Raw genomic sequence first — 12,636 nt, 5'->3', positions numbered from 1 at the left:
TCGTGAGAACCCCGAATTTGTGAGTAAGTGCTATTTACTCTGTTCTTCAGTAGAAATTTAGTCTAAACTTTAGACTCTAAAGCAAGCTGCCTGAAAACCTATTTCTTTGCCGTTTCGTTACCTTAGCCTCCGTTTTAACGTTAAGCCTATTCCTGTATTAGCAATGCCAGAGCTTTGTTGAGAGCCATCCGTTTGTGGCCTGGGTACCTACTCTGCCCTCAGCTCTGAGAAGAGTATCGGGAAGGGATCAAAGGAAGGGGCAGACGTGTCCCTGCTCATTAAAGTTCAGAAGAGAAAGATGTTGGTGTGGGCTCACCTCAGGATACGTGAAGGGTGGGGAGGATCCAAGGTCTGAGATGGGTAGAGCGGGACCAGATGGGTTTATGCCCAATCCAAGTGTTTCACTAGTACTGCCCATACTGCTCATTGTGGAAGTCTATTCTGTTTCTTGATCAGTGGGCCTTATTCTGTCCACTCCTTGATATATTGATTTTTGAGATTTGGCAGGCCTTATTAGACTCCAGAGTCACAACTCTGACGGCTCCTTGGAGGTAGGAACTGTGTCTCATTCATCAGTGTCCTCAGCTCTAAGCATGCCACTTGGCACAGGGCAGGGTCACAGGCTGAATGAACCCATGCATATGTGAATAAATGAAATGCAGAGACCCCAAATCCTCCTTGTCCTGCCCCAGACTTCTGAGTGTGCTCCTTGGGAGCCTTTAAGACCAGCAGAAGTGACTTCTCTTATTGAGTTATTATTATAGTATATGCAGATGATTCTTTTTTTTTTTTCAAAGAGCTTTTCTCATACTTTGATCTTCACAGCCATCTGATTAGAGGATATGTAGGGAACTTCCCATTTATCTCTATTGTACCACAAGGAGACTGAGGCTCAGAAGGATGCCTTGACCCTCAATCCTTCTATTTCACTGTGAAACTCCCAATGGTGTGGCTTCAGATGGTTTGGCAGTGGTGGTTTCAGAAAACCCATGTTTCAAACACTGATCTCTGACAAAAAGCCAGGGCTCAGTGGCCTGGTGTTGTTTATCAGGCCATGGTGCGAGGAGAGTCTTGGTTTATTACCTCTAGACCATGAAGAGGATGGAGAGGCACATGGTCAGGGGACCAATGTACAAGCACTTTGACTTGGAGAAGAGGACCACCAAGCAGGCAGAAGCCAGGCTCAGCCAAAGCCTGCAGAGACTAGAGGACATCCGCCTCTACCACCTGAAGCTGCTGACCAGGGAGCAGAGACAGCTCCAAAAGGATCTGCAGAGGTTGCAGCAAGGTAAGCAAGCACCAGGGAGAGGCTGAGCAGGGCAGCAAGTCCATCACTTGTTTTTTTGAGCTTTGGCAGGCATTGTTAGACTCCAGAGGCCCAAGTCCGACAGCTTCTTGGAGGTAGGAGCTGTGTCTCATTCACCAGTACCCTCAGCTCTTAGCATAGCACCTGGCACAGGGTAGGGTCACAGGCTGAATGAGTCCATGCATATGTGAATGAATGAAATGCAGGGGGCCCAGAGTGGCTCTGTCATGAGGCTCTAAATCCTCCCTGCTCTGCCCCAGACCTCTTACTTCACGACAAAGGCCCTCCGAAGCCCCGGATACTTAGGAAGCGAGGCCTCCTGGTCTCAACCTGAACTGTAGGCTACCCAGCCCTCCATGCCCCTCCACCCTCAATTGCACAGCTCCCTGGAGCCGCCCCTGCACAAACTGTCTTGAGCTAACACTTTGCAGGCTTCCAGTCACTGTTTTAAAAAAAAGCCGTTGCCGTTGAGTCGATTCTGCGGCTGGTGGATTTGAACTGCTGAGTTTTTGGTTAGCAGCCGAGCCCTTTCAACACTACACCACAGGGCTCCTCCAGTCACTATAAAAGCAAAACAAAGCAAAAAAAATCCTGTTGCCATGCAGTCGAATCCGACTCGTAGAGACCCTATAGGACAGAGCAGAGCTGCCCCATAGAGTTTTCAAGGAGAGCCTAGTGGATTCGAACTGCTGACCTTTTGGTTACTAGCCATAGCTCTTAACCACTATGCCACAACAGTCTTTCAAATTAGCACTTTCTTGCTGTAATCTTTGGTTTTCCACTTTCTTATTTTATTTCTTTTTGCCATATCTAAGTTGTTGGTTATACCCCCTTTTTCTATGTCTGATCTTTCACTTTTGAGCTAACAACCATTTATTTAGCAGCTACTAATGTGCAAAAAAAACATATATATATATATATATATATATATTTTTTTTTAATGTGCAAGTCATTGTCCTGTTGTTGTTAATTGCCATCAAGTCCATTCTAACTTATGGCAAGTCCATGTGTGCAAAGTAGAACTGCTCCATCAGGTTTTCAAGGATGTGACCTTCTGGAAGCAGCTCACCAAGCCTGTTCAGGCGGCGCCTCTAGGTGGGTTTGAACCACCAACCTTTCAGTCAGTAGACCAACTCTTAACCATTCACTCTACCCAGGGACTCCAGTCATGTCCTTTCTCATTTTATGAAAGAAAAGTCGAAGAAGAAAAGTCCTCCGGGGTTGGCCACCAGAGAGCAGTATAGAAAAGCTAGCTGGCCAGAGCCCATCTAAAACAAGGAAGAACGAGGAGCACCTGGCAATTTTCAACCCTCACCCATTTGAGATTCAGGATCTTTCCTTTGTGGAAAGAGAATTTCTCAACTAACTTCTTTGTGTCACAAAGTGTATTCACACTACAGTTTGCAGATTTTTTCTTAGATTAGAAAGCCTCAAACTGTCAATCATGGTGCATCTATACTGTGTTTTCTTTCTCTTTTTGGACCAAAGGGGAAATACATTTGTTTGTTTCCCCAATGAGGTTCCTTTGCCCCTAAGCTGTGTGCTCACACTCTTTATAATACCCTCTCCCATTAAACCTCCTGCCCCCAAAGAATTAACCCTTTCTAAATATTAAAAAAAACAAAAACCAAGCCCAGTGCCGTCAAGTCGAATCCGACTCATAGCGACCCTATAGGCCTGGGTAAAACTGCCCCATAGAGTTTCCAAGGAGCGCCTGGCGGATTTGAACTGCCAACCCTTTGGTTAGCAGCTGTAGCACTTAACCACTACACCACCAGGGTTTCCTTCTAAACACATATCACTAAGAAAATTACACAATTAATACATTCTTTGGGGCCCTGGTGGCACAGTGGTTAAGAGCTCGGCTGCTAACCAAAAGGTCATCCATTCAAATCCAACAACTGCTCCCTGGAAACCCTATGAGGCAGTTCTACTCTGTCCTACAGGGTCGCTAAGAGTTGGAACCGACTTGATGGCATCTAACAACAATAACAACAACAATGTATTCTATATAATTAATATGTCAATGTACTGATATTAATATATTATTATAATGTGTTATAATGGCATATATTATCATATATAACTTTTGGACATTACTCTTGGCTTTTGTACCTACAAAAAGGTGTAGGTACAAAAGCTGAGGGTAATGTCCAAAAGTCTGTCCTCAGAATTATCTCTAAATTCCAGCTGTGGGTTTGAAATGTGCCTCTGAGCAGGTAACTGAACTTCCCAGTTTCAATTTCCCCAGCTCCAACGAATGGATAAAACCAACCTAGAGTGAGAGCTTCTGTACTAGAAAAGGATCTGAGAGACTATTTGGTTGACTCCCACTGTAATTCTCAAGGACACCAACTACCAGACACCTCCCCTCAGAGGGGCATACAAAAGACCAGGCTGAGGTAGGGCTGTCCCTGCTGAGAGGAAAGTTGCCCTCAGTGACAGGTAGTATGGAAAGTCAGCACAAGGAAGCAGAAAACTTTGATTCAGAGGCCTCTACCTCCATGTCCTCACAAAATTCATACCTTCCGTGTGCCTCAGGGGAGTGGGAAAGAAACATATGTATTAAGTCTGAGTATCTATCAGGCACAGTGTTACGAAATATTTTTCCACGAGTCAAATATACGCCAGGCTAGTGGATTGTTTACAATGCGTTTTCTCAGGCCTCATCCATAGAGATTTGGATCAGCAGGTTTGGGAGTAGGTTTAAGAATCCATATTTTAACTGAGAGGATAACAAGGCAGATTATTCTGGGACATATTTTACAAAACACTATTCCTGGTACTCGGGTAGGTGCTGGAATACAAGTGTGAAAACACAGGTCTCTGTCCTCAAGATGTTCACATCTAAATTGTAAGATAGCTGTGCTTACAAACAATTATGGTAGAAAATGGTAAATTGGTTATTTACAAAATAGGACAGGAGCTTAGGAGAGTTCAAAAAGCCCTACTGGCGCAATGGTTAAGCACTCGGCTGCTAACCAAAATGTTGGCAGTTCTAATCCACCAACCACTCTGCTCTGTGGGAGAAAAGGCCTGGCAATGCTCCTGTAAAGATTACAGCTTAGGAAACCCTATGAGGCAGTTCTACTCTGTCCTATAGGACCTCTATGAGTTGAAATCAATTCCACAGCACACACCACACAATGATAGGAAAGAGCCTCAGTCAAATCTCCTAGAAGAGGAAGTATGTGAACAGAACCTTAGAGGAGGTGGAGAACGTCAGGGGGAAAGAGGTCATTCCTGGCAGAAGGAACAGTATGTACAAAGGCACATGAGTGAGCATTGTTACCACCGAGGGCACAGAGGCCCTCCTGACTCAATGGGTCCTTGTTTGTTTCTTGTAAGAATACACAGAGGATACAATTTTGGATTCAGCTCTAACAGGTTTACTTTACTTGTGACAAGTAAAAGGAGTCAGTGGGGGGGTCATACCTCTCTTAAAGACTGACTTGGAAAGGGAAGTAAGGCTAGGGCTTATATGGGTTCAGTGGAGACAATAGAGCAATGAACATTTAGTGGGTTTCTTTCAAAGGGCAGGTACTTCTCAGAAAGGCAGTGCATACTAATTAAGTTACGAGTGCATCTGCAATCCCAGATGGAACCCTGCTGATATTCAAGATGGGGTCCTCTCTACACCCCTTGGCATCACTTATTATGGGATATAGTGCTGGTGCACTGATCTTCGGCACTGCATCACCCTCTTCTGAGGGCAAAGAAAGGTCAGTGGTCACACTTTGTTCCTCTGCACATGTGGAGCCTGTAAAGGAGGAAGGAATTAGAAAAACACTAAGAAGAAGGTAGCAATTCACAAGTTGTTTTAACCTTATTTCATGTTGACAGGGTGTGGCTCTTGTTTACCCAACTTTTAGAAGGTAATCTTTTAACGGCTCTTTTGTTCCACCAGCACAGTTAACCCTATCTGTCTCAGCATGACTTGTACAAATAGCTCAGTACTGTGGGAGCGTAACGCATGAGGGGTGAGGGCGAGAAGGTGGAGGAGCAGTGTTCACAGCAAAGCTGAACAGGCAGAGTCTCCAGTCATGAAGAACTTTGTAGGTCTTGCAAAATAGTTTAGATTTCACCCTGTAAGGTTTGGGAATGGTGAGATTACATGTTCATATGTTAAAAGGATCACTCTGGCAGCAATCTTTAGGGTATAATAGAGTTTATCTAGAGTCAGAGTAGACCTGTTAGGAGAATTCCAAAGTTCAGGCCAGAGTTTGAAGGGCCAAACTAGGGTATTGGGCATGGTGAAGGTGAGGAGGAGACCAGTATCTTGAGGTATTTAGGAAGTAGAATTGTCAGAGCTTGATGACGAAGTGCAAGGGTGAAGAAAACCACAGTAAAGAGTATATTGCCTCTCACTTATATGAACTAAGCAAACATATAGAAACCAAAGATTATTAGTGATTACCAGGGGGTCACAAAGGAGCTTTTTACTTGGGGGCATTGAGTTCGTGTTAATGGTGGTGGAATAATTTGAAAAGGATAGCAAGAATGACTGCACAACACAAAGAATGTAAGCAATGTCACTGAAATATACGTGTAGAAATTGTTGATGGTGAATGTTTTGTTGTGTATATTTTCACCACAATTTTTAAAATATGTATATACCACCTGGCACGAAGTAGGCACTCAAACATATTTGCTAATTTTCAGAGGGAACCCTGGAGAAAGGTCAAGTTTCAGAAAAAAGATGTTTATTTCTGAACCTTTGCCTCTACAGGTCTAAAGTGCAGAAGAGTGGCCTGACTGGGAGAAGTAGCTCAATACCCCTCAGTTTATAGGGAGTAGGTGAATTTCTGGAAACCCTGGTGGTATGCTGGTTAAGCACTACAGCTGCTAACCAAAAGGTAAGCAGTCTGAATCCACCAGATGCTCCTTGGAAACTCTGTGGGGCAGTTCTACTCTGTCCTACAGCGTCGCTATGAATTGGAATTGACTTGACTGCAACGGGTTTGGTTTGGTTTAATTTGGTTTGGTTTGGTTTGGGTGAAGTTCTTACATTGATGAGAACTCCCCACATCCAAGGAGACACCAAAGTAAGAGGAGCCCACCAAGGCTCATCTGTGTGCCCTGACTGCCTCTAAAAAGAATGACGATTTGAATGGGCAATAGGAGTTTAATGTGAATTCTAGGCCCACTGTCTGGTCATACTCCCCCTCCTGGTGCCTACTAACCCCAGTGTAGATTTAGGAAACTTACTCCCAGTACAGCAAACTAGTGTAAGACTTTCAATCCCAAATGACCAACTCAAGAAACGCCTTTAAAACTACCTGGGTCCTCTATCATACCTGTAACTACAACAGACTGAAAGATCAAAGACTAAGAAATCCACTTAATTATGGCCAACAGTTTCAAATTCATGCCACAGAGGGGTAGGAGGTCACATCGTGGCAGAAAGTGAGACAACAGACACTATCTCTGGGGACCAGTTATTTTATTTTTGAAAACACTGTGCTTGCCAAATAAAATATTGAAACAAAACCTCCATGAGCCTAGCCAGTTTACAGCCTTGAATTCCATTGTTACTAAATCCTTCTTAACATGTTCTAGGTAAACGTTGGGGAGCTGCTTTAAGTTTTCCTGTTTCCATCCATCATGCCAGAACTCAGCCTGCTGTGTAATGTGAACGCAGCGTTTTCATGCATTGAGACTTTGTAAAAAAAAATTTATTGTGTTTTAAGTGAAAGTTTATAAATCAAGTCAGTCTCTCAAATACAAAAATTTATACACACCTTGCTATATACTCCTAATTGCTCTCCCCCTAATGAAAAAGCACACTCCTTCCCTCCATTCTCCCTTTTTGTGTCCATTCCACCAGCTTCTGACCCCCTCAGCCCTCTCATCCCTCCTCCAGACAAAGAGATGCCAACATAGTCTCATGTATCTACTTGATTCAAGAAGCTCATTCTTTACTAGCATCATTTTCCATCCCATTGTCCAGTCCAACAATCCCTGTCTGAAGAGTTGGCTTTGGGAATGGTTCCTTGTCTTGAGCAAACAGAAGGTCTGGAGCCCGTGACCACCGGGGTCCTTCTAGTCTCAGTCGGACCATTAAGTCTGGTCTTTTTATGAGAATTTCGGGTCTGTATCCCACTGCTCTCCTGCTCCCTCAGGGGTTCTCTGTTGTGGTCCCTGTCAGGGCAGTCATCAGTTGTAGCCGGGCACCATCTAGTTCTTCTGGTCTCACGCTGATGTAATCTCTGGTTCATGTGGCCCTTTCTGTCTGTTGGGCTCATAATTACCTTGTGTCCTTGGTGTTCTTCTTCTCCTTTGCTCCAGGTGGGTTGAGACCAATTGATGCATCTTAGATGGCCACTTGCCAGCATTTAAGAACCCAGGCGCCACTTTCCGAAGTGGAATGCAGGATGTTTTCTTAATAGGTTTTATTATCCCAATTTACTTAGATATCCCCTGAAACCATGGTCCCCAAACCCCTGCCCCTGGTACACTGGCCTTCGAAGCATTCAGTTCATTCAGGAAACTTCTTTGCTTTTGGTTTAGTCCAGTTGTGCTGACCTCCCTTGAACTGTGTGTTGTCTTTCCCTTCACCTAAAGTAGTTCTTACCCACTATCTAATTACTGAATACCCCTCTCCATCCCCACTCTCGTAACCATCAAAGAATATATTCTTCTCTGTTTAAACTATTTCTCGAGTTCTTATAATAGTGGTCTTATACAATAGTTGTCCTTTTGCAACAGACTAATTTCACTCAGCAGAATGCCTTCCAGATTCCTCCATGTTATGAAATATTTCACAGATTCATCACTGTTCTTTATTGATGCGTAGTATTCCGTTGTGTGAATATACCATCATTTATTTACCCATTCATCTGTTGATAGGCACCTTGGTTGCTTCCATCTTTTTGCTATTGTAAAAAGTGCTGCAATGAACATGGATGTGCGTTTATCTGTTCGTGTAAAGGCTCTTCTTTCTCTAGGATGTATTCCAAGGAGTGGGATTGCTGGATTGTATGCTAGTTCTATTTCTAGCTTTTTAAGGAAGTGCCAAATCGATTTCCAAAGTGGTTGTACCATTTGACATTCCCACCAGCAGTGTATAAGTGTTCCAGTCTCTCCACAACCTCTCCAACATTTATTATTTTGTCTTTTTTGGATTAATGCCAGCCTTGTTGGAGTGAGATGGAATCTCATTGTAGTTTTGATTTGCATTTCTCTAACGGCTAACGATCGTGAGCATTCCCTCATGTATCTGTCAGCTACCTGAATGTCTTCTTTAGTGAAGTGCCTGTTAATATCTTTTGCCCATTTTTTAATTGGGTTACTTGTCCTTTTGCAGTTGAGTTTTTGCAGTATCATGTAGATTTCAGAGATCAGGTGCTGATCGGAAATGTCATAGCTAAAAACTTTTTCCTAGTCTGTAGGTAATCTTTGTACTCTTTTGGCGGAGTCTTTGAATGAGCATAGGCGTTTGATTTTTAGAAGCTCCCAGTTATCTAGTTTCTCTTCTGCATTGTTAGTACTGTTTTGTATACTATTTATGCCATGTATTAGGGCTCCTAAAGATGTCCTTATTTTTTCTTCCATAATCTTTGTTTTAGATTTTACATTTAGGTTTTTGATCCATTTTGAGTTTGTTTTTGTGCATGGTGTGTGGTATGGGTCTTGTTTCATTTTTTCGCAGATGGCTTTTTTTTTTTTTATCCAGTTATGCCAGCACCATTTGTTAAAAAGGCTGTCTTTTCCCCCATTTAACTGATTTGGGGCCTTTGTCAAATATAAACTGCTCATATGTGGATGGATTTATGTCTGGATTCTCAATTCTGTTCTATTGGTCTATGTATCTGTTGTTGTACCAGTGCCAGTCTGTTTTGACTACTGTGGCAGTATAATAGGTTCTAAAATCAGGTGGAGTGAGGCCTCCCACTTTGTTCTTCTTTTTCAGTAAAGCTTTACTTATCCGGGGCCTTTTGCCCTTCCATATGAAGTTGATGGTTTGTTTCTCCATCTCATTAAAAAGTGTCCTTGGAATTTGGATCAGAATTCATTGTATCTATAGATCGCTTTTGGTAGAATAGATATTTTTACAATGTTAAGTCTTCCTATCCATGAGCAAGGTATGTTTTTCCACTTACATAGCTCTTTTTTGGTTTCTTGCAGAAGTGTTTTGTAGTTTTCTTTGTTTAAGTCTTTTACATCTCTGGTAAGATTTATTCTTAAGTATTTCATCTTCTTGGGGGCTGCTGTAAATGGTATGGATTTGGTGATTTCCTCTTTGATGGTCTTTTTGCTGATGTAGAGGAATCCAACTGATTTTTGTATGTTCATCTTGTATTCTGATACTCTGCTGAACTCTTCTATTAGCTTCAGTAGTTTTCTTGAGGATTCTTCAGGGTTTTCTGTGTATAAAATCATGTCATCTGCAAATAGAGATACTTTTACTTCTTCCTTACCAATCTGGATGCACTTTATTTCTTTATCTAGCCTAATTGCTCTGGCTAGGATCTCCAGCACAATGTTGAATAAGAGTGGTGATAAAAGGCATCCTTGTCTGGTTCCCAATCTCAAGGGGTATGCTTTCAGACTCTCTCCATTTAGGATCATGTTAGCTCTTGGCTTTGTATAAATGCCCTTTACTATGTTGAGGAATTTTCCTTCTATTTTGCTGAGAGTTTTTATTATGACTGGGTACTGGACTTTGTCAAATGCCCTTTCTGCATCAATTGATAAAATCATGTGATTCTTGTCTTTCATTTTATTTATGTGATGGATTACATTAATTGTTTTTCTAATGTTGAACCATTCTTGCATAACTGGTATGAATCCCACTTGGTCATGGTGAATTATTTTTTTGATATGTTGTTGAGTTCTATTGGCTAGAATTTTGTTAAGGATTTTTGCATCTAATTTCATGAGGGATATAGGTCTGTAATTTTCTTTTTTTGTGATGTCTTTACCCGGTTTTGGTATCAGGGATATGCCGGTTTCATAGAATGAGTTTGGGATTATTCCGTCCTTTTCTATGCTCTGAAATACCTTTAGTAGTAGTGGTGGTAACTCTTCTCTGAAAGTTCGGTAGAACTCTGCAGTGAAGCCGTCTGGCCCAAGGCTTTTTTATGTTGGGTGTTTTAGATTACCTTTCAATCTCTTCTTTTGTTATGGGTCTATTTAGTTGTTCTACCTCTGTTTGTGTCAGTTTAGGTAGGTAGTGTTTCTAAGAATTCATCCATTTCTCCTAGGTTTTCAAATTTGTTAGAGTACAATTTTTCATAATAATCGGATATGATTCTTTTAATTTCAGTTGGGTCAGTTGTAATATCGCCCATCTTATTTCTTATTTGGGTTATTTGCTTCTTCTCCTGTTTTTCTTTTGTCAGTTTGGCCAATGGTTTATCAATTTTATTAATTTTCTCAAAGAACCAGCTTTTGGTCTTGTTAATTCTTTCAATTGCTTTTCTATTTCATTTAATTCTGCTCTAATTTTTATTATTTGCTTACTTCTGGTGCCTGAGGGTTTCTTTTGTTGCTCTCTTTATATTTGTTCAAATTGTAGGGATAATTCTTTGATTTGGGCCCTTTCTTCTTTATGTATATGTGCATTTATTGTTATAAATTGACCTCTGAGCACTGCTTTTGCTGTGTCCCAAAAGCTCTGATAGGAAGTGTTTTCATTCTCATTGAATTCTATGAATTTCTTTATTCTACCCTTAATGTCTTCTCATTGAGACTCTTAAAACCAAATTCCCAGAATTCTCTTTCTTCTCCCCTTCATTACTCAAAGCAGATATCATCAAGAAAAAGTTCTCCTCTTATTTTGCAAATGGAATCCAGGAAAGACCAGAAGATGTCCTCATGCTGTCACCACAAAGAGGGCAGAAGCACAGAGCCCCACAGCCTAATAAATTTAGGTAAGAAAACATTTGTTAAACTCATGGGTATGACTTGAGTTCCTCTTTTCATTTGACTTCTTTAAATTGTCCTTATCTCCCCAAGAAAATGCTGCCTTCTCCTTCTTAAGCAAAAAGACATCCCCATACATTCTTGCCACCTATTATAACCCTCCACCCCATTTCACCCACTTTACTACTTTAGTTGATACCACACTGAAGGGATTTGTGGTCTAATAGCTTGAAAGATCTAAATATGAGCCCCTCCACTGGCTTTCAAAGATCTTTCTTCTTTTTATCTCCTTTCCCAGAGCATTGGCAACCAGTATGCCCCAGGAAATGTATAAAACCAAGTCCAAGATGGCTCCTCTCCATTACATTGGCCTCAAAGACCCTATGAGAAGCAATGAGCAGTCACTATCTCAAAATTACAGACCCACCCGCTTCACTGAAGAGAAGCCACAAGCCCAAGAGAAAGATTTTATAAACCCACCTAAGGGCATGGACTCCAGCAAGGGCATCTCAATCCTAGGTCAAAATCAAGAAAACTCCACCAGCATCCTAGACCAATGGTCTGGCTCCAGTCCCGCTGATGAAACCAGATCAACATATGGCAACCTACAGTCAGACCAGGACACTCAGATAGAAATCCCCCCAAATCCCATGGGATGTTCCTTTACTGGAAATGTCAAAGCAGAGGCCACAAAGTCAACCTACTTAGAGTTGTTTGCAAAGGCCAGAAATGCCCGCTACCTCCGGCACAGGGTCCCCCCTGCGTCTGAAAGGTTGCTTAGTATTGGGGAGATATTCCGGCATGAGAAATCCTTACTGTTCAAGGAAGAAAAGGAGTGTGAGAACAGGCTGACCACCCAAATCACTTTCTACCCAACCATCTGAAACAGCCTGGCAGTAGCATAGATCATAATCACTAAGGAAATGTGTTCCTCTAATAACAGTAGTAAGCAATATTAAAAACAAAACAAAACAGAAAGAGATGACAGACCTTTATTTTAAAACTCCAGTTGTTTTTGTTGTTGTTGTTTTTTCCTTTCCTTTTGTAGGAATATATCACTGAATGAAAAATGTATATGAAAACTGAGGGGAGTGATGAATTTTGTGAAAATAGTTTCAATGATGCACACATATTGCTCCTGCCATCAAGAATCTGAATCTACATTAATGACTGGACTTTTCCTGAAAGAGAAAATACGGGTCCTGTTTTCATTTTTTTCCTTTACTTATAAGAGATTCTTATGGTCCCCTCTGCTGGCAAAATGGAATAGCTCCTCTGTATGTTTTAGTTTCACATGAGATGGTGGCTGGTGTAAGCATAGGAACTCAATTGAAAATATGAACTGTAATATGGTCTGTAAATAAAACCCGCTCTCCCCACACAGCAGAATATCTTCCCCCCCCCATTTCCTGGTATCTCAAATCAAGTTTTCTTATTCCCACTTTCAACCAGCTCATATCAAA

At 41.7% G+C, this 12,636-nt stretch overlaps 1 protein-coding gene across 2 annotated transcripts; it reads left to right on the top strand.

Annotated features, from left to right (window-relative positions):
- The first annotated feature begins 1,101 nt into the window (after positions 1-1,101).
- Positions 1,102-12,212, top strand: CCDC190 (coiled-coil domain containing 190). Of its 2 annotated transcripts, none has more exons than XM_064283184.1 (3): positions 1,102-1,288; positions 11,058-11,181; positions 11,472-12,212. In XM_064283184.1, exons 1-3 carry the CDS (start codon positions 1,102-1,104, stop codon positions 12,055-12,057), a joined length of 897 nt encoding a protein of 298 aa, XP_064139254.1. In that variant the 3' UTR covers positions 12,058-12,212. The 2 variants fall into 2 exon arrangements, with proteins under 2 accessions (XP_064139254.1, XP_003415073.1); XM_003415025.3 differs by having other exon boundaries at positions 11,055-11,181.
- The last annotated feature ends 424 nt before the right edge of the window (positions 12,213-12,636 follow it).

This window comes from Loxodonta africana, chromosome 3, assembly GCF_030014295.1.
Source record: "Loxodonta africana isolate mLoxAfr1 chromosome 3, mLoxAfr1.hap2, whole genome shotgun sequence".
Lineage (NCBI taxonomy): Eukaryota > Metazoa > Chordata > Mammalia > Proboscidea > Elephantidae > Loxodonta > Loxodonta africana.
Note: the sequence above shows the minus strand (reverse complement) of the source record. Positions and strands in the feature narration are given on the sequence as shown.